This window comes from Acomys minous (genome assembly GCF_964271855.1).
Source record: "Acomys minous genome assembly, chromosome: 10".
NCBI classification, from domain to species: domain Eukaryota; kingdom Metazoa; phylum Chordata; class Mammalia; order Rodentia; family Muridae; genus Acomys; species Acomys minous.
This window is the reverse complement of record NC_140491.1, coordinates 58,411,584-58,433,340: the sequence shown is the minus strand read 5'-3', so window position 1 is coordinate 58,433,340 and position 21,757 is coordinate 58,411,584. Positions and strand designations below refer to the sequence as shown.

Sequence of the window (21,757 nt, the reverse complement as noted above, 5' to 3'; positions counted from 1 at the left end):
GCCCTGTTAATTCCCGAGAAGCCTACCCACTGTCAGCTCCTTTCATTAAGGCCTCACTTTATGGGGCAGAGTTGTGCTCAAGGTGCCTTTTTTTCTCAGAGCCCAAGAGAAGAGTGAGCCCATGGCTCCCACCCAGGTTCCTGGCTTCAAGTTCATGCTTCCTTCTCGCCTGCCCTGCTCTGACCTCCCAGGGGAGCAAGGACTAGAAAGTCAGTCCTTTTCACTAGCTCCCACAGGAGTCTCCCCTCCAGGTCCCAGGAGGGGAGAAGGTTGCCGTGCCCTCTCCTTGTCTTGGTTGGAACCCATCTGCACCAGAGGGTCCTAGCCAGATACCCTCCTTGCAGGTGACCTAACATGGCTTCTCTTCCCTTCTCTAGTGTGCAGCACCTTCTCCTTCAAGTCCTGCCTTCATATAAAAGGCACATATTGTGTTGTCAGTAAAGAGCATATTGTGTGCTCCTGACTTGTTACTGGAATCATTTTGGGGAGTGTGTGTATGAATAATAAGATGGGATTTTAAGTGAACTTACTACATATAACACGTTTCAGGTTCTATATATATTTATGTAACTTGTTCTGAACAGACCAAGAAACTAACTCAGTGTCTCCATAATGAAAAATATCTGAGATTAAAACAAGAAGAGAAACCCAGAGGCTTAAATATGGCTCTCACTACACCTGTGCATTTCCTCCATAGCTGATGTGGTGGATCCTCATCCCATCTCTTATTGCCCACATACACTGCTGGTCTGTCACCCACCTGCTGAAAGATGCTTCCCCTGGAAACAGGAGTGTCTACTTACAGTGGCGTGTTGGTCTTTATAGATTAGTGTTAATCCTGACTCTTGTAAGAGTTGCGAATACTTTTCCTCTCATCTCTTGTTTACTTTCAAACTTAGTTAAAGGTATCTTTGAAGCCATGGGCTTTTAAAGCCCCAGGTGGTGCAGAGTCTCTCGCTCCTGAGATAGGTGGCAGTCGCAGAGAGTGTTTTGGTCATCTGTGGCGTAGAGGGCCTCTCCTGATGCAGCCTCCCATGGGAAAGGCTTCCTTTGTGGAGCATCTGCAGCTACAGATGCCGGGCAGCTTCACTCAAACCCACCCCAACCGCCCACCACTCTCCTGGAGAGCCATCATGAAGCAGCTGGCTGGGTGGATAGTGACGAGAAGAAAAGATTTGGATAAATAATAAAGGCAGGGGTGAAACTGGATCCAAAACACCAAGCCTTGAAGAAGTAACGAGTTTAAAATAAAATTTTTAATTTAAATTAAGGAATAAAAGGTTTTTTTGAAGGGTTCCTTCTTTTTCTTTTTTTTATTAATTTATTAATTTATTCATATTACATCTAGATTGTTAGCCCTTCCCTTGTTTCCTCCTAAAGGAATAAAAGTTTAAAAGATTAAAAAGAATCTTAAAATGCGGGCAGAAGGAACAGAAACCCAGAGGTTTTAACAGGCCCCAAAGGAATGGGGAAATTAATTAGTCCCCAGTATGGAATGACCATGGAAGTACCTCCCCCGCATCAATTCTTTGGCTTCTCACAGCACCTTAGCAGGTATGAACCGTTGCCATACCAACGGCAGGTGAGGAACCTGATGGCAGAGCAGGGCTGTTAAGATGTTCAAAGATGTTCTACAAGTGGCATTGGGATTCAAGATGAAGGCTAAGGGAGACAGAGGTAACACAATATGCAGTAAGAAAAAGTAGTAACTGAATATAAAAAGTTAAAAAAATATTCAAACCTAAACCCCACAATCTGAAAAGGAAGATTGAGGTTAAAGAAAACTAAATGCAGGGAACCTTGCACAGAAATAAGAAAATAAAAGGTGTCTGATGAATCTGAGCTCCCAGTGACCCCAAGAAGGGCAAGGCATCCTGGCAGGTGAATAGTTCTGATTTGGGCCTGGGAAGATGTGGGTACAATCAGTTCTGCCTGTCTAGAAGCTTCTATCTCGTGGACCACAGTCATTTCCTGCTCTCACAGTGAGCTTATGGGTGGGGGGTTCTGTTGGTAGCACTTCTGTGGAAACTACCCAGACACATGTAAGCCCTCCCTGGGATGTCTGGAAGGGAGAAGACGCAGGCCCTCCAATCTGATTCAGAGTACGTGGAAAGCCACCTGGGCTGTAACTTCCTGCTCTGGCTCACGTACAGTGAAGGACTGGCCTCTGTGCACTCTGTCACCCACACAGGTACCAAGATTGCCAGCCGTGGGGGTCACCTGGAGCGTATATTTGTGGTGGAGTTTCGCCCTGACTCAGACACACAGTTTGTATCTGTTGGAGTCAAACATATGAAGTTCTGGACCCTGGCAGGAAGTGCTCTGCTCTACAAGAAAGGGGTCATCGGGTCCATGGAGGCTGCCAAGATGCAGACGATGCTGTCCGTGGCTTTTGGTGCTGTGAGTCTCAGCAGACGCTTCCTCATAGACGGTCCTGAATCCTTCAGGCATGGGGATAGAGTGGTGGGGAGGGGGTTGGCCAAGAAGCTAAAACCATCAAGAAAGCCACTTCTACATTCTCTCTCTCTTCTTTAAATTTAATTTATTCAGATTACAACTCAATTGTTATCCCATCACTTGTATCCTACCGTTCCTCCCTCCCTCCCGTTTTCACCCCATTCCCCTCCCCTAGGCCTATGACCAAGGGGGACCTCCTCCCCCTTTTTATGGTCATAGGCTATCAAGTCTCATCTTGGTAGCTTGCTTATTCTTTCTTTGAGTGCCACCAGGCCTCCCCACCGAGGGAGGTCGTCTACATTGTCTATTACGTGGGGGCGCCTTCCCTATCCTTAGCGTCTGCAAGTGAACTGACTGCGCTGTGTGCACGTGTCTTTGTCAGTGCGCTGGTGGATGAGTGGATGGCAAAGGGCAACCCTAGGTGTTGTTCCTTAGGAGCCAGTTTACCTCCTTTGAGACAGTCTGTCATTGAGCCTGAAGCTTGTTAACTATGCTAGGTCGGCTGACCAATGAACCTCAGCGGTCTGTCTGTGTCCATTTTCCCATCACTGAGATACCAGCACACACACCACACCAGGCTTTTTCAGGTGTAGGTTCTGGGGATTGAACGCGGAGCCTCATGCTTGCAAGGCAGGCATGTTACTGAGTGAGCTGGGTCCTACATTTTTACACACACACACACACACACACACACACACACACACACACACACTCCTTTTTGTTCTCAAGATGCTGAGTCACAAAATGTGAGTTACTTTTCTCATTGCTATGACCTAATAGCTGAGGAAAGCAACTTAAACAAAGAAGGGTGTCTTTGGGCTCGTGGGTTAGGGTCAGATCATTGTGACAGGACAGACAAGATGGAACAGGACGCAGCTAGTTACACGGTGTCCGCAGTCAGCAGGCAGGGAGATGAATTCCTGTGCTCGGCTCATTTTCTCCCTATTCTCCAGAAAATGGGATCGTGCCGCCCACACCCACAGCGTCTTCCCTTCGTAGTTGTCCTTTCTAGAAATACAGACACACGGGGAAAAGTGGATTTTTATAGTGATCTTTTTACATTTATTTTTATTTCATGTTTATTGGGGGTTTGCCCGCACGTTTGTGTGAGGGTGTCAGAAGCTCTACAACTGGAGTTACAGACAGGTGGGAGGCACCGTGTAGGTGCTGAGGATTGAACTAGGGACCTCTGGAAGAGCAGCCAGCGAGCCATCTCTCCAGCCCTTTATAGTGATTTTTTAAGCCACCCAAATGGACAATGAAAAACTATAAAAGAGTGGGTCAAAAAAAAAAAAACCCAAACAAACCTGAAAAAGGCTGGGCGGCGGTGGCGCACGCCTTTAATCCCAGCACTCGGGAGGCAGAGGCAGGTGGATCCCTGTGAGTTCGAGGCCAGCCTGGTCTACAAAGCAAGTCCAGGACAGTCAAGGCTACACAGAGAAACCCTGTCTTAAAAAATCAAAAACAAAAACAAACAAACAAACAAACTAAAAAGAGTGGGTCACCATCCAGGGCAGGTGACACCAGAGCAGACCCTGCTTTGGTAGCTCCCACCTCAGGGAGTTGTCTTTTCTTCCTGGTCCTCCTGTCCATGAATACCCTAGCCAGCACAAACTTGTGGTATATGTGAGGCAGCTCCTGCCATTCCAAGTATGATGTGTCGACTTCCTAGGTGAACCCCAGGCAGCCTCTCTGGCTGGCCCTTCCCCTACTGTGGCCTGTCTCCCGCTGTTACTGCACAGTCATACACAATAGGGATGCAAAAATGCCCAAACCAATTAGCAAGCAAACTGCAAAGCCACATGACTGTCTGCTGTTCTCTGCAAATCTGCTTGGCTTAATGCGGATCATACTCATGCTGCATGGCTGGCTCTCTCAGCAAAGGAGCCAGTCTGGCTGGAGAGATGGTTCAGAAACATTTACTGCTCTTCCAGCACCCCACTCAGGTATCCTATGACTGCCTGTAACTCTGTTCCATGGCATTCAATGCCTCTGGCTTCTGTGGGTATCTACACACACACACACACACACATAATTAAAAATAATAAAAATTAATCTTAACAACAACAAAAAGACAAAGGAGCCAGTAACTGAGAAAGAATCCTTGAGCATCCTCCTGGTCCCCAAGGTGTCCCTTTGCTTGCAGAACAACCTCACTTTTACTGGTGCCATCAATGGAGATGTCTACGTGTGGAAGGAGCACTTCCTCATCCGGCTGGTGGCCAAGGCTCACACGGGTCCTGTTTTCACGATGTACACCACCCTCCGGGACGGGCTCATTGTCACTGGTGGAAAAGAACGGCCGTAAGCCAAGGTCCCTCTTGGGGACTTGTTTGCTACTGTCTTGGGGCAAACTGACAGAAGCATATGCCAACTGTGGTATGCCTGCCTTTTCTGTGTTAGGTCTCTGCAGGAGAGCCCAAGGTCATCCCAAGAAGGCAGGAGAGAGGGCCACTAGCAGCTAAAAACTCAGAGGAGATACTTCACAAAAACCTCCTGCAGATGCTCATCATAGCAGCTCTTGGGGGAAGGGAGGAAGGAAAATAGGAAAGGATTCATGAAACAATTAACAGTTAACGAAACCATGACTGGCTTTGAGGACACTTGTTTTCCTCTAAGTATATGTATTTGAAGGCAATTTAGGAAATCTGCAGGGCGTAGGCTGGGGCATTGAGGGCAATCCTGGTGGGTCCACCATGTCATCAGTGACTAGTGAGGGAGCTAGGAAGGGAAGCCTTGAGGCAATGGGTGCGCGCCTCCCTATGCCCTTTCAGGACTAAGGAAGGAGGAGCTGTAAAGTTGTGGGACCAGGAGATGAAGCGCTGTCGGGCCTTCCAGCTGGAAACAGGGCAGCTGGTGGAGTGTGTGCGCTCGGTGTGCCGCGGCAAGGTGAGTCTGGCTGGCTCTGTAGGAGCCGCTCCCTGGGGCTGGGGCGAGGAAGGAGATGGGGGTCCCAGCACGCTTGCTTCCTTCGCTAGTATGTGTTTGTTCAAGTCTTAAATCCCAAGGTGTAAGATGTACTGTAGCTCAGCCTTAGTCAGTCAAAGGCAGGTGAACCCACTCCTCCAGGACCGCTGCCTGTGTCTCTGAACCTGTGGCCAGCACCCAGGTCAGGAGAGGGCTTTTTTCATGTTTCCTAGACAGGGGTGTCCTTCTGTAGCCACTGTCTGCAAACACTATGCCCGAAAGTACCCATGCTTACTTCCAACCAAGGCCACCTCAAACGACAGACAGAATTAAATCAGGCCGGTTGGAGGGTCCACAGCTGTGGCAATTTTATTGAGAGTAACCAGACTTTTTATATCTTTATCAGAAGTGAGAGGGAGAGGAGACTACTCAGACAGACACTTAGGCCATCACAGGCCACTGGGCTCTTCCTGTGTTAACACCAACACGGCAGAGTTTCACTAACAGTGCTTTTAAATTATTTTTTACACTGTGGCAAAAATCCATAAAACTTAACATTTTAACCATTTTGTGTACAAGGCATTGACACTGAACACACCTGAACTGTTGTTGTACAACCATCACCACTGTCAGTCACCTTCAAATGTAATAAGAAAATATTTGAATATTGAGTGCCACCTGCCCTCCCCCGCTGCCCCTGGTAACCACCACTCTCCTTTGTGTCCTGTGGTCTGGGTCACTCTGGCTACCTCAGATTGAGTGGGCTCATGCAGTTCTTTTTCTAATAGTATTTTATTATAACAGGGAAAAATTTTAGTAGGAACCAAAGATGGTGAAATAATTGAGGTTGGTGAAAAAAATGCTGCTTCAAACATCTTGATCGACGGACATATGGAGGGGGAAATCTGGGGCCTAGCCACACACCCCTCCAAGGACATGTTCATCTCAGCCAGCAATGATGGCACGGCGAGGATCTGGGACCTGGCTGACAAGGTAAGGAGCCTGCTCTGCCTGCCTCATAGCAGTAGGAGAGAGAGGACCTGTGTCAGGCCAGACACTGGGGAAGCATCAAGTTAGAAAGTCTCCTCACACTTCCCACCTGCCCTTTCAGCAGCTGGTCTGTCTATAAAGACTTGTACTGTCAGGGGGTCTCTTCTGGCACCGATGCCCTGGAATTCAATAAGTAGGAAGGAAAGACGATGCGCTGGATGTTTCCTATATGCTGTTGTTAACGTGTACAAAAATCTTCCAAGGCTGATGTATCAGTATCCCTGCTGCATGGTGGCGACGGCAGCAGTGTACACCAATGTGCCCACCTAGAAAAGTGAGAGCACTTCAAGATCTGTGCTAGCGTGCAGAAGCTCACACCCCTCCCTGTAGCAGGGGGCTGGCAAAGCCTAAGGAAGGCCTGCAACCTTTCTCAGGATGTGAAGCCACATTCATCACCCACACCCACAGCTGGCATGACTAGGCTGGGTAGTTACAACACAGACCCTATAGAAGTTATGGCAACATAGCAGGGCATGTTTGCCAAAGCCAGTTCTAACACGTGCTGTCCCCTAAGTGGCTCTGAATGTGATGCCCAGGGAGCTTTACTACCAGGGGACATTGGTGGCCTTCAGCGGCAGCTGACCTTCTGACACACCCCCACCCCCCATCAGCCCAGGTGCTGAGGGCCCACACGACCCTCTTTGTATCCGTGTAGAAACTGCTAAACAAGGTGAACCTGGGCCATGCAGCCAGGTGTGCAGCCTACAGCCCTGATGGTGAGATGGTGGCCATCGGCATGAAGAATGGAGAGTTTGTCATCTTGCTGGTGAACAGCCTGAAAGTTTGGGGAAAAAAACGAGACCGGAAATCTGCCATCCAAGATATCAGGTACATAAGTGAGTGGGCGGGGCCAGAGGGGTAAGCATTTCTTAGCATGGCGTTGTGTGTGATGGTGCATGGCTGGACCAAACTGAGTTGAGGGGACTGCTTCCACAGCAACAGGTATAAAGGTGTCTACTTCTCAGTCACTTTTGGATAAGATGGTAAAAGTTCTTGTAATTCTACGAAAGGCTTCATACCACCATTTTTTCTGTTTTCCTGCAGGATTAGATTGAGAGAGCCTAGCCACATGTGAGTTGGGAACTCATCTCATTGTCTTTGGGCTAGCTCTCCCCCACCCCCCACACACACTTTTCTCTCCACCTTCTCAGCCCCTCCCCCCTACACTTTCCCCCACCCCACCCCAACGCACTTTTTTCTAGTTTCTTGAGACAGGGTTTTTCTGTGTGTAGCCCTGGTTGTCCTGGAATCACTGCACACCAGGCTGGCCTCGAACTCAGAGTTCTACCTGCCTCTACTTCCCAGAGTGCTGGGATAAAAAGCTCAGCTGGCCTTGGGGCCATCTATACGTGTGTCCAGATCTGCCTTGTGTCTGCACAGCCCCAAAGAGCTCCTCATGGACCATGCTTTGGTTTCCCCTCTAGAATCAGCCCAGACAACAGATTCTTAGCTGTGGGCTCTTCTGAGCACACAGTTGACTTCTACGACCTCACCCAGGGCACAAGTCTGAACCGCATTGGCTACTGCAAAGACATCCCAAGCTTTGTCATTCAAATGGACTTTTCTGCAGACAGCAAATACATTCAGGTATGCTTCTGGTTAACTTGTCTGGGGCAATCAAGAGCAACAAAAACAGTGCTCTGCAGTGGAGTTTTCTGTGTCCTGGGCAACATGCTAACTTACCCATCACAGGCGACTATTTTATAAATGTGGAAACAGAGGCTTGGACATTAACAAAGTAATATATCCGTGTGTATGTATGCAACCATTCTTTAGAGGAAGAAGCCAAAACCAAACCAACAAACAAAAACATAGCAGGGAACCTATCACTAGTCTTCTTTAGCCTACCTCAAATTTTTCTAATTTCTGGGCTGAAGATACGGCTCACCCTGCCGCTAAGCCTGACAATCAAGTTCAATCTTGCCCCCACAGCCCAAATGCTGGAAGGAAAGATCTAATTCCCACAACTTGTTCTCTGACCTCCATACATGCAGCACACTTGCAGTGTCTACACACATGCACACAGAGCAATAAAACAATAATTAAGGAAAAAAAAAGTCCTAACAGAGAAACCCTATCATGAAGGAAAAAGAAAGAAATCTAATTTCTAGTACTCTAGGGCTGCACTGAGCTTGTCATCACCTCTTCTCCAAACACTACTGGGCAGCACTGCTGCTGAACCCTAGAGTGGGCTGGAGCGCTCACGACTGGGTCTCACCACCAGGGACCAGTCAGGAGAGATGCAGAGGGCCTGCCCTTGGGACTGATGGCTAAAACAGAAGCTCCTTCAGCAGTCAGAATGTGACTGGACTGGATAGTCACTGGAAAGGAGTGATTATATTCATTTTTTAAATGTATCAAACAAAGCAGCAGGCTGGATGGGCCTTTGGATACAGTGTATTTATCCTGTCAGGCAAGTATTAATCTCTAAATATACATATGCTCTGCTTGTGTGCTGAAAAGGCAAAGATGTCGGGCAGCACCTGAAGAAGTCCTCAATTTAGAACTTCCCTCTTCTAAACAAGTGTTTCTGCATGCATGTCATAAACAATGGGGCAGGATTTCTGTTCCAAGCCATCCACATTGAAAGCCTGAGGTGGGAAAGATTTAGGCTCTTTCCATGAACAAAAGAAAAGACCTGGTGACTAATGTAGATGCATCATAAACCATGGGACAAGAGAGGCCTATGATGTAAGATGTTGGCAAATGTCCTTTAATGTGAAAACAGTGGCCAATTTCCTCTAGGGGACTCCTAGAGAGGCGGGTCCTGGGCACTTGACTTGTCTGTCACCCCTGGGGGTAGGGTGGGTGGGGAAATGGGTAGAAGACACTCTGCCTATGAATTGTAATGTGGGCTATGGGGGGGGGGGGGGGGATGAGTAGAAGACACCTACAGCACAGCACAGGCTTTGCACCCAGGAGCCGAGTTTGGGTTCAAAGAAAAGCAATACAGACACTGGGGCTGAGCTAGTGTTCTGGAAGACAGCCAAGAGGGTCTGTGGTACTAAGGGAGCAGATGGGCTGGACCTGGTTCCTCTCCACTTGCAGGTGTCAACAGGCGCCTATAAGCGCCAGGTCCATGAGGTTCCCCTGGGGAAGCAGGTAACAGAAGCCGCAGCCATTGAGAAGATCACCTGGGCTTCCTGGACAAGGTGACTTATGAGAACTCTGCCTGAGGAAGAGGGTCCAGCTCTGCCTCCGGATCTGTGGTGGCCAGGATAGGAAGAGCTGAAATGAAACTGGCTTTTCTGCGGGGTGGGAGGGGGCAGGGGGTGAGGGTGGAAAGCTGCTTGACACTGCTTAGGAGATAGCTCTGACTGGTGCTTTGTAAGCTTCGTCGAGTCCTTTTTGTCAGATCAGTCACACCAAACCCAATCCCCAGTCAGCAAGTTCCAATGTCTTGCCAAGCCTAGTAACAATGAAGCTTCCAGTACCTGGAGAAGGAAAGTGCAAGAGCCCCATCCATCCATCCATCCATCCACATACATATTTATATATGTGTGTACATATATGTGCAGGACTATAGGGGAGAAAAACAAAATCAAAGATGGAGATGAAGTTTTCCTTCTAGAATGCAGGGGAAGGGGCTGGAGAGGAAGAGCGCAGGGTGATGAAACATTCACAGCAGGGGATGGCTGTTTCATGACAGGAGCGACATGTCCAAATTGTGTTAAATTCCTATCTACTTCCTACCCCTAGGAGGGTGTAATGACCAATTCTGTCACAGCTTCCTAACACCTTTTCCTCTTGGAACAGTGTCCTAGGAGATGAAGTCATTGGAATCTGGCCACGAAATGCAGACAAGGCTGATGTCAACTGTGCATGTGTGACCCGTGCTGGCTTGAACATTGTCACAGGGGATGACTTTGGGCTGGTGAAGCTCTTTGATTTCCCATGCACAGAAAAATTCGTGAGTTCTCCTGAGTGGCCCCAGAACTGCCTACAGGACATGCTCCTATCTATGCAGTCATACAGACGGCCATCAGTTAGCACGGACCCAGCCCTGGGGGGCTTTGGCTAGCCTTTTAATGTCCCTCTGGAGGGACAGCCCTGGAAACTAGGCAGATGGTGGATGGACGGGAGTGGTGAAGCAGCAATGGCGGCTAACAGAAGTGGCCTGCTGGCAAGGCCACAGCAGGGACCCTTCTCATCAACTGCTTGCCCAGGCAGAGCTGCAGGGGATCCTGGGAGTGGGGCAGCTGGCGGATCGGTAACTTCAGGTTGCTGGACACAGCTGGTGCTCAGCTGCTTGTTTGCTTTCCCTCACAGGCCAAGCATAAACGTTACTTTGGCCACTCGGCTCACGTGACGAATATCCGCTTCTCTTATGATGACAAGTACGTGGTGAGCACCGGGGGAGATGACTGCAGGTAGGACCCTAGTTACTTTGGTTGGCTGGGTCTCTGTCTAGGTCAGGTGACTTGGGGGTCGGATGTGGGACGGTAAAAAGGGAATTCTACAAGTCAGTAGGGAAAATTGAGAACTTTCTACCATCATCTGTTGTTAGGGTTCTCAACAAATGTTGACAGGCCTGTGTCTTCATTAGTGCTGCTCTGGGACTGGTGAGCTCAGGTCATGTGACAGCCATTCTGAACATTGCTGGGGCTGAGGGGCAAAAGGGTGAGAAATCTACAATGGCTAGCCTAGTAGAAACAATCACTGGACTCATCAGGTTAAATCGACCTTGATCCACGTGTCCTTAAGAATCACTAGCCTGTGCTAGCGTCTTTCCGATGCAGCACTACAGCCAAGAGAAGCTTCAACAGCTGAGGCAAATGCTCGCCTTCAGTGGACACGAGGAAGGGCAGTGCTGAGGGCTAGGGCTAGTCAGTAGCACAAGCTCCACTAGCTGTTTGGACAAATAAATAGCCAAGGCAGCTTTTGACCTCACGGCGGAATGGGCAGGTTATTCTGCATGAAGCATGGCTGGGAAGCCACTGTTTTGTAAAGAACCCTTCTAACCTGACCTCTTCCATTTCTGAGGTGGGAGATGGTTTCCTAGCATGTAACAGGACCAGGTCAATCTATCATAACTCAATTTCAACGTATTCAAATGTCTTATTACATTACCAGTGTGGTTTTTTAATAGGAACTTGGTGGGGGGGGGCATAGATAAAGAAGAAAAACAGGACTAGTAAGCCTGATGGCCTGAGTTCAAACCCTATGATCACATCTAAATGGTGGAGGGAATGCGCCCCTGAGAACTCCTACTCCTGACTTCCACTCTCATGCTGTGGGGCTTGCACATGTACTAATTTTAAAACATTAAGAAAAGTTGATATTTTTAGTTGCCTGAGTTAAGCAGTAGGAAGGCACCTATAGAGAGGACAGTGCATTGTGACGGCCTGCCTGCAGAAGCACCAGCCTGCGGTACGTACAATGCTTGGCATAGTAATGACGGCAGTTCCCTTGGAATTTAGCACCCAGGACAGAGTGTGAGGTCGGGTTGCCCAAAGTCCTCTCAGCAACTTCACTCTGCACAAATGCTCAAGGCAGCAAAAGGAACCAAAGCAGACACAATATAAACGAACCCTAAAAACAAGCAGTAAGCTAGACATGGTGGCTCACACCTGTAATTCCAGACTACATAGTGAAACCCCGGCCCCTACCCCCCCCCCCAAAAAAAAGGGTAAAAATGGTGACTGGGAAGGAAGGGAAACTACAGTGGATAAGACACTGGGTTACATTTTGAAATCTTGAGCACTTAGCAAAATTATAGCATCTGACCACACACAAATGTCTGGTCCGCTTTTCAGTGTGTTTGTGTGGCGATGTTTATAAGCTCCCGCCTGAACCTGGTGTACCAGGGCTGCTTCTCCCCGGTTACCTGGAGGCAGTGGGGGGTTGCCTCCTAGATGCTGACTGCTGTGGAGACGCACAAGCGCTGAATGCGAGGGAGGCTGTAGAACTCTCACAATCTGGACTTTGTAATCTGGTGATGCCAAGGAAGGTAAAGTCCTACAATATACGACTGTTTGCCTCTGTTCTGGAGACTAAAACCTATACTTAGTAGGAACTACACTAACAACGAAATCCTGATGATGTAGCCCACTGACAAAATTTACAGCCTCAGTTACCGTAATCAATATGTAGCTTTTAATTTGCTTTAAGACTTCTAAGAGGTGTTTTGCTATTCTGTTTCTATGTATTTCAAGAATGTTCCTTGGACATGTCCGTGTAAGTTGAAAGCACTGAGTACAGAAATAGACAGCCTACTTGCCACATTTAGCTTTTGAAACCAAATGAGCCATGTATAAACAAGTTTAAAAACTTAATTTTTTAAAAGCTTCATTTGCAGTTTTATATCCATTAAGTGCCTTGAAAGTTCCCAGTTGTGTGGGCTGCTGCCTCACTTCCCACATTATGTCCTTTCTACACATGGTGCTAAAACTTCAGAACTGCGGAGGGCCCTGAGATTAGCAGACTCCGTCACCTGTGTCCTGCTGGGGAAAGTGGTTATGAGGAAGTGAGCAGCAAAGGAACTTCAACTCCATAGGACGTAGCATGGGTTTTATGTTAGTGCCAAATCATCAGCCTACCCTAATCAACCTCCAAACAAGTCGACTTTCACCAGATGTAAAGGTGAAAGCTCCAATACAACCGAGTAAGGTGATCAGTCTTGCTAAAAGGCTGTATTTGCTTCCCCCCCCCCCCCCGCACCCCATAGAGCTGGCTTGGTTCCATTCCTTTCAGATTATTTAGGGCAGGCTAAATCCAGATTTTAAAAAATCTTACCCAAATATTTGAATTTCTTCAGTCAAATGTAGGACAGAACGCGACTTGGGAAGGCCCTCAGCTGTTACCCTGAGGGCACTCACTGGAGAGGGCAGGTGGGAGCGGCAGCTGCTGAGCACACCCACCACGGTCCTTCCAGTCTGGGCACTGAGTTCCTAGCTGTCCACAGTTGTCAACTTAGAGAAGGGTGAGGTGAGCACTTTCAGTTAAGGGACAAATTAACATTTGCCACAGAAGTGCTTCAGCATTCTAAAAGCATTAGATTACTCACTAAGCTATTTTACATGCCAATTTATTAATGCCTTACATTAACCCGCTGTAGGTGTGGGGCCCTCAGTAGAGCCCCTATGCAGCCCCAATTGTGTTTTCTGTAACTGGTGATGCTGAGTGATAACCGTGTCTGCCTCTCTTGTACTACTGACTTTTCATTCTGACCAGATCTTGCACTTAAGTAACCATGTGGATGAACAATGGCTAATCAATGATATATGTACATGTATATTTGAAGAGCAATAGTGTCTATTATAAAGACTTTGAAAGTCTTATTTGTAAAATTTATATGGTGTAATTTTATGTATATTCATAAATCTTGCACTGTATTCTGTTAAAATATTGGTGCATGAGTTTATTTTCAAAGTATAAAATAATTTAAAACCTTTTATTATGGGTCAAATAAAGCATCACTATGTGTGAAGAGTGCTCTTTGTTCTTAAGCCATTTCATTAACTGAAACGGTTCTAAAAGCGTGTCACCATTTGTTCCTTCTCTGGACAGCCTGCCACCCGCTGGGTTTTGTGTGCACTCATGACACCAAAACACCAAGCGCACACACATTATGTCTAGAAGCTTTATTGGTACTTTGCTTTTACAGTTCACAATGCATTCCACAAATAATTCAGTACAGCTTAAACCACACTGGTGTAAGTCTTCATTTTATGATTTCTTGCATAACAAGGTTTGATAACTGCAAACATTTGGAAGCATTAAATTCAGTCCATAGACAAAATGAACTATACAGTAAGTCTTTGAAGTGACATTTATGCTGGAGTTCTATGTTGTTTCCTGGAAAACAGATGGTAGTGCTCCTACAAATACATTCTCGTCCTACTCTGTGTGGCTTGGGACTACACTGTATAACCAATGACTGAGAGGTCAAGCACTGTGGGGCAGCTGGAAGGTTAAAGATCTAAGTTTTGTGAAACACTATATATAGATTATGTCTATATTTACTTATATTGGCAATATAACAGTAAATTCACAATACACCTAGAACATACCATAAAGACAGCATTTTCACTCCTGCTTTAGTAGTATGATCTCATCTAAACATTTTATTTCAGAAAAATCTGCATCAAGGTATACCAACCAAACACAGTACACTGTGAAAAGATTTTTCCCCCCTCCCAGATCTACTTTCTTCGTAACTTCCTAAATACAGCTACCTGCAACAAAATACAATATACACCTTTCCCAGCTCACTTTATTCACCAGTGCCTCATACAGGAAAAACAAGTATGATTACAATTTAAATCCATACACAGCAGCTTACAATACTTAAGATGATAAAACACAGGAAGTCAAGACAGGTAATATCTCCTCAAACAGTGCACTGCTAAAAATAAAGAGCTGAAGCCGCACCTTCGCCACGGGCTCACCCCTGACCCGCCCACCCCGTAATCAAAAGAGTGTCTGTCCCCTTTAAAGATGAACTCCTACTGTTTGGGGCTTTTTCATTCTGCTTTGCGCTTCAATCCAGGGATTTTTGCTTGGATTCTACAAATGGAAAGAAAAATGTCATTTGTTTTGATTTGTTTGTTTCCTGTTTCTTGAAAAATTATATTATTTAGAGATTCGTAAAGCTACCAAAATAAAACCTATAATTTTTCCACCTTTGCCTAACATTGTCTTTTAAAAATTACAAATGTAGAGTTAATGCTGGTGGCTGAGGAGGAAGAATACTCTGCCAACGCAGAAATGACCCTCGGGTCTGCAGGAGACGCCGCCCCCGGCCCTGGGGAAGAAGCTGCAGGTCGTACTTACTTGGCCATGGCATCTTTAATGCTCTTATTTGCAAGTCCTAGATAATGATCTATCTGTGCCTGAGAAAGAGGATAAAAGCATTACAAAATTACCAAAGAATATCAAACATTACTACATACCAACAAAGCAAAGGCTTATGACCAGGTTTGGAAACCAGCTCCTTTATAAGTCCTATATAGTAAGAGTGAGCTTTATATTCTGCAGTTGACACCTAAGAAATTACCTGATGCCGTTCATAAATAACAGGAATACTGAAGAGTGAAATCAGAGCTGAAAAAGGAAAAAGAAAAGAAAAAGAGTGGTGTCATTCTAGAGTGAATATTATGCTGTCAAGTCAACAGTGGTCAAGGTAAGCTGGTAGTGCTCTTAAGGCCTGCATAAAGTTCACTCTCCCCCAATACCCAGACAATGTTCACATTCTCCTTCCTGTGCTGAGAACTATGCTTGGCCTCAGGTCACACAGACTTTATAGAATACGGGTTTAAACTCAGGAGTGCACCATCTGATAAGGCAGGTCTGTCCCTGTTAGTTGGAGTAGTTCAGGAACTAACATAGCATTTCAATTAAACAGTATCAGTATCAGCTACTCAAATTTATATTCTATTTTCTTACAACAAGAATATATTCTCTACCAAAGTGTCTTTAAGTGTTTTTCAATCTTTTTGAAGACTTACCTAAAATCAGTAGTGTCAAACCATTGAACAAGGCACCAACATAAGTAAACACCCACATCAACACTGCAAACTGTAATCAAACAAAAACCCATGATAAGCAAAATCAAAGTAAACTTTTCCTCCAAAATTATACATCTAAATGCTAGTCTAACGGGGCACAGACCCTGAAAACCAAGCAAACTCAGTCGTTATCAGTCTTACTTAGAATCTGAATTAGACCAAAGCTGGATTTGACTCATTTCCTTGGAATACATGATAGCGTAATACTGTTTTCTCTAAGAACAGAAAACACGGGACAGGGACACACTGCCCCTCTAGCTCCAGCCACTGCTAAGAGTTTCCTCATCACTGGGAGGAACATGCTAAGATGCTTGAGATAATACACTAATCCAGACATCACAAAAGCAGGCCAGAGATAATAAACTGTACTTTAATAAACTGGCTCACTTTGAGATTTTAAAAAATAAAACAGCAAATGTGATCGTATGTCTAAAACACAGTTTTAGCTTGAGAAATATATACATACATACATACACACACACACACACACACACACACACACAGACACACTAAGAATGGCTTAAGCAGATTGTAAAGCTTTCTTTCATTTCTAAAACTTGTGATAACGTACAGCTCACTGACACGTTCACAGCAGTTCTTCAAGACAAGCACAAAGCTGGTCTAAATTACAATCACATTTTTGGGAACCACAAAAGCGGTTACCTTCAGGGCAGGTCTCTGTATTAATACAATAATAATAATAAATGCATTAATACAGATGTATCCTTTCCTCTGTTTTTGGCTTACACATCATAGTGAAAACTCAGTGTACCCAGAAACATCCCCATCCACTTTAACTCCTTACTTTCCTTGAGGTACTGAATCTCTCTCCATTATTTTTTAAGAGGAAACCCTGCGTCCTTATACTTCCTAATGCAAATGTTTCCTGTGTCTGGCAACTGTTGTCATCTATTTCGGAGGAAACATACGTGCTGCCATGATACCACCATCTAGGTAACTTAAAAAATATTTTAAAAAATATGTATATATGCCTGGTGCCCACAGAGGGTGTTGGATCCCCTGGACCTGGAGCTAAAGACAGTTGTGAGCTGCCACAGGAATGGAAGTGCTCTTAACCACAGAGCCATCACGCCAACTCTTATGGTGATTTAGTTATATGTAGCAACTGATGAAAAGAGTAGAGCTAATAAGCTTTTCCATTAATTAAAGCTGGAATTAGAAAATTCCCACAGAACCACATTATAAACATTTTAGGGTTTATGAGCCCCATAGGATTCTTCAGATTGTTTTTCGCTTGTTTATTGCTACTTTGCAACTTTTTAAAAATGGAAGCCATCACTCTTAGATCTCAGGCTGTGGAATTTTTCTATCAGCTGGTTTTAAAAGAACATGAGTAAATGCACTTAGAAACATGTAGAGTCTCCCGTAACAGCGTCCAGGAAGAGAGGGTGAAAAGGGAAGTCTGCAGTTTCCCCTTGGTCAGAGCAGAAACAGAACCCCAAAGACCAGCTTCCCTCCAATTAGCTGGGAGCCCAGAGACCACACAAGTTTAGGACAGCAGTTGAGGGAAAGGTGAGTTGGCCAAGGGCTAGGCCAGAGGGCAGGTGGACAGGAATCCAGGACCAACCAACCCTTCTAGTGAAAACACCATGGAGGGTGGCATGGGCTGAGGATTCTGATGTCTCCACAACAGACATCTATTTAGTGTCCTCAAAGTTTCAGGGCTTGGCAGAGCTGAGGAAGAAGCAGTAGCCAGCAACCCAAGCAAACCACTTCCATTTATGCAAATCCCGCACAGGCCAAGCAGATTCTTGCATCAGGTAGTCCAAAGCTGGGTTACATGTGCTCAGCAGACACTCATTCCTCAGCACCTGTGGGCCTCTATGGGTCAGACAATGTTGCCACCAACATAGCAAACTAAAAACCACACTGTGCCGCCTTCACTGCTAGTTCCCCACTCTTGATCTAAAGAATCCTTTTTCCAGTACTCAACAAAATGTGGCTGAACGCTTACTATGAGTGGGTACTGAACTCAAGGCATTCCAACTCTAGTAAGCACGCTCATTACAGAGTAGACCTGTTGGGTGCCTACAACCCCTATCAGTTCTACAAAGAGCAACACTCTACTATCCAAGTAAGGAAATGTCAGGCATTCACAACTGAAGTTAGAATTGTAAATGCTGCCCATTTGCAGCCACTGTTGCAGAGCCACTGGTAGAAAGGATTATTCTATTAGTACATCCTTCTCCTTTCATGGAAACTATAACGCGCAGTTAGCAAGTTTACAATATAGCCACAGAGCTAGCTGTTTTCATTCACCATATACAAGTCTACAGGGAAAGTCAACATTCCACATCTTAGAACAAAGTGCTTCAGTGACAGATGCCTTAGCCATGGCAAAATGCACACTGCAACACAGATCAAACTTACCTCTAACTTGATCATTACACATTACACACAGATTAAACTGTAACTTGATCACTATAGTCACTTCACAAGGTTGTACTCTAAACACACAAGGAGAGCAACTCAAGACTCCTCGCTTGGACTCTCCAAAAAGTACAAATGGTTCTTGCTTCAAGGACACTCAGGCTATTCCAAGACAGACAGAGGCTTACCATCAAATCTTTGAGGCCAGGAAAATAGCAAACACACACACACACAAAATGGGAAATAAAGGCCCTTTACCCCAGCTTGGCTCACCTCAGAAACCTTCAGGCACCACTCAGACAGCGTACATTTTCAAAAGACATCAAGGACTAAAAAGTACACTGTTTACTTGAGGCCACACTTGCTTGGGGCTAGCACTCCCTAAACAAGCTAGACAACCTGGTTCACAGAAAAACTCTAACATTTAACCTTGCTGTAATCTACATCTCTATGTTAAGTGGGGAGAAGAACGGAAGATGCCTTTGCTAGATCCCCAGGAATCCACATAAATGTTAGGTGTGGTGGCAAACTTGTAATTCCAGCCTTGGGAGGCCATGCATACATGCACACCGCACACACTGAAAAGCAAAACACAAGATTGGAGTGCATTTTTTGGCAACCTTCTGAGATGTAACTTGAGAAGTTAGCACAGGTTCTCTGGCATGGTTTATTTCTTTTTTCCTTGAGCACATTTCTGTTTTTTGTTTTTAAGATTTAAAAATCAGTCTCTCTGTGTGTGTGAGTGTGCAGCACAGGTTCCCACAGAGGCCAAAAGAAGCACTGGACAAACCCTGTGGAGCTGCACTTTCAGGCAGTTGAGACCTGCCTGATGCTAGAAGCCATACCCAGGTGCTCTGGAAGAGGAACACATTTAACTACTAACCTTCTCTCTGGCTATTTTGTCTTAACTTTAGTAAATTCTACTTCATATCGCCTCACCCTAAAAGCTCTTTCTCTATCTAAACCACAATTCAGGATTACACCTGGATGGAGATCTCTGAAAGGAATTCTTCAGCTACGGCCAGTGTCTGAGGAGAGCAAACTTGTCTGTAGTGCTTTCTACTGACAGAGGTTGAGACTTCAAGAGCCAAGTGTAATGAAAATTTAATAAACATTGCTTTTCCTCCAAGAGGATAGGGAATAAAACTTAAACACACCTATAGAGTTATGATGCTTCATTTGGGGAAAGACATATTTAAGGAAAATGGAAGGGCACACAACAGAATTTCAGATACATTGGCAAATTTTACAATTTAAAAACTCATTTTAAATACTGAAAAACACCAAGGCATGGTGGCACACAGCTTTTGTTTTTGTTTGTTTTGATTTGCTCAGAAAAGTAAAGATTGAAGCAACACTGTAAGAGTACATTCTGCCGGGTGTGGTGGCACACACCTGTAATCCCAGCACTCAGGGAGGCAGAGGCACCTGGATATCTGGAAATTCAGGGCCAGCCTGGTCTACAAAGTGAGTCCAGCACAGCCAAGGCTACACAGAGAAACCCTGTCTCAAAAAAACAGAACAAAAACAAAACTGAAACACTGAAAATTATTTTCTTTTCTAAAAACAACTATAACCCATTTTTAGTATTACCTTGACTATTTCTACATTTCCCTTCTAATTTTCCTGCAAGCCAGCAGCATAAGGCTTTTTCAATGTTCTTTTGGATGAGCTATTTTGAGAGTGTAGGACACCCTGCCCAGGCACAGATTTATTATTATATCCCAAGGCCTTGCACCACCTAGGCAGCACAACAGAGCTGGGCCTGGTGGTGGTGGTGGTGGTAGTGGTGAGTGTAAGCTGTCCACAGGTGTGAAGGCGGGAGAGCTAGCCCTTCCATCAGGGACGAAAAAGGCTTGGGTGGACCAGGCCTGAAGGTGTGAGTGTGGGAGCTGGTCAACAGGGTTAGCACTCAGGAGTGTGGGCAACATGGCAGAGCTGGCTCTGGTGGCATGGGTGTGGGTGAGCCAGGCAGGTGTGCCTGGCTGAGAGCATGAGAGCAGGAAAGCTGACCTTGCCCCTCACTGGTTTTGGCAATGGGTGAACTAGATGGAACTATGCTGTAAAGCTTGCCCTAGTGCTGCAGGTGTGGGAGAGCTGTCAGGCTGACCAACTCAGCTACCACCTAGGCCCATATCCAGGGCTTTGGGTTGGTCCACCCTAAAATCTACCTCATCTATGAACTTGGGAGCGTTTCAAAGGGCCAGCCCCACAGACCCAAAGCTGCAAGATCTCCACAACGCAGGGCAACAGGGGTTAACCGAGGAGTCCCAGTAAGGATACAGTGTTGATGGTGTGTTAGCAGAGGCCAGATGCCTCAAGACAGATTCACTGAGATGAACATTTGCGAATAAAGGTATATGACAAAAGGGCAGACTGTGGGACACACCGGCACGCTGCAGCTTCCATGACGAGGTGTTTTCCATTCATTCATTCATTTTGGGGGGAATTGCAAGATGGGGAGATGAGTGGGATTGGGGTGCACGAGATTCACAAAGAACCAATAAAAAGCTTTAAAAACTATATCTTGAAACATTATAGTTACATATCAGGCAAGTATCATATTAAGTCTAGTCTTTGTCACACAAAGCTTTGCTACAGACATGTAAGAACTCAGTGAAGCCGGGCGTGGTGGCGCACGCCTTTAATCCCAGCACTCGGGAGGCAGAGGCAGGTGGATCGCTGTGAGTTCGAGGCCAGCCTGGTCTACAAAGTGAGTCCAGGACAGCCAAGGCTACACAGAGAAACCCTGTCTCAAAAAACAAAAACAAAAACAAAAACAAAAAAAAAAAAAAAAGAACTCAGTGAAATGTCCAGGTTTACTCCCCATTAAATAACAATTTCTTGGATGTGGTGTTTCAAAGGGCAAGGTGTGTGTGCACATGCTGGTGCTTCCCCCCCCCCCCTCTACCGCCCCGACCAAGACGGTACTGGTCTCAAGTGGTTCTCAACCTCCTAAGTTTCCAAGAACCCCAGAAGCTTCTGAGATAGAAGCAACAGCAATAAAGTGAAACAAGGTAGAATGTGAGGACCAACACCCCAAGGTTATCCTTTGACCTCTATGGGCGGGTGGGCGCACGCGCGCGCGCGCGCACACACACACACACACACACACACACACGGAGGGGATTCGTGTGCACATGCTTGGTCTACAACATAGAAACTTTCTACTAAAGCTTTAGGCCTCCTTCTAGGGGTGCCAAAGATGACCTCTGCGGGTGTGATACACTTTTATAACAGGAGGTAGGGACAAACAGGGCTTAATAGCTAATGCCCTGAATTTCTAAAGCAGGCATCCTCCAGTCAGTGTTCCCAGAGACACTAAACTAGAACTGTAGGGAATTAAAACTCCAGATCCTTTACCTTCCCAAATAAGCTTATATAAAATATACCTCCCTCAAAACAAGAGCCGCCCTCCCCAAAAAAAACCCGACAATAACAAC

At 45.9% G+C, this 21,757-nt stretch overlaps 2 protein-coding genes across 6 annotated transcripts in view; one reads left to right on the top strand and one right to left on the bottom strand.

Annotated features, from left to right (window-relative positions):
- The window catches only part of EML6 (EMAP like 6), a 263,811-nt gene extending 248,965 nt beyond the window's left edge, over nt 1-14,846 (top strand). The window contains exons 33-42 of the mRNA XM_084797495.1: nt 2,192-2,400; nt 4,604-4,761; nt 5,232-5,346; nt 6,169-6,357; nt 7,070-7,242; nt 7,839-8,001; nt 9,463-9,566; nt 10,171-10,324; nt 10,684-10,784; nt 12,171-14,846. Of these exons, the coding sequence (XP_084653621.1) occupies nt 2,192-2,400; nt 4,604-4,761; nt 5,232-5,346; nt 6,169-6,357; nt 7,070-7,242; nt 7,839-8,001; nt 9,463-9,566; nt 10,171-10,324; nt 10,684-10,784; nt 12,171-12,195 (1,391 nt within the window). The 3' untranslated portion in view covers nt 12,196-14,846. The remainder of the gene's footprint in view (nt 1-2,191; nt 2,401-4,603; nt 4,762-5,231; nt 5,347-6,168; nt 6,358-7,069; nt 7,243-7,838; nt 8,002-9,462; nt 9,567-10,170; nt 10,325-10,683; nt 10,785-12,170) is intronic.
- The window catches only part of RTN4 (reticulon 4), a 57,314-nt gene continuing 49,539 nt past the window's right edge, over nt 13,983-21,757 (bottom strand). For all 5 annotated transcript variants that reach the window (XM_084797496.1, XM_084797497.1, XM_084797498.1 and 2 more), the window contains 4 exons: nt 15,864-15,933; nt 15,413-15,459; nt 15,190-15,248; nt 13,983-14,922 (listed from right to left, as the gene is read on the bottom strand). In XM_084797496.1, coding sequence (XP_084653622.1) covers nt 14,880-14,922; nt 15,190-15,248; nt 15,413-15,459; nt 15,864-15,933 — 219 coding nt within the window. In that variant the 3' untranslated portion in view covers nt 13,983-14,879. The remainder of the gene's footprint in view (nt 14,923-15,189; nt 15,249-15,412; nt 15,460-15,863; nt 15,934-21,757) is intronic.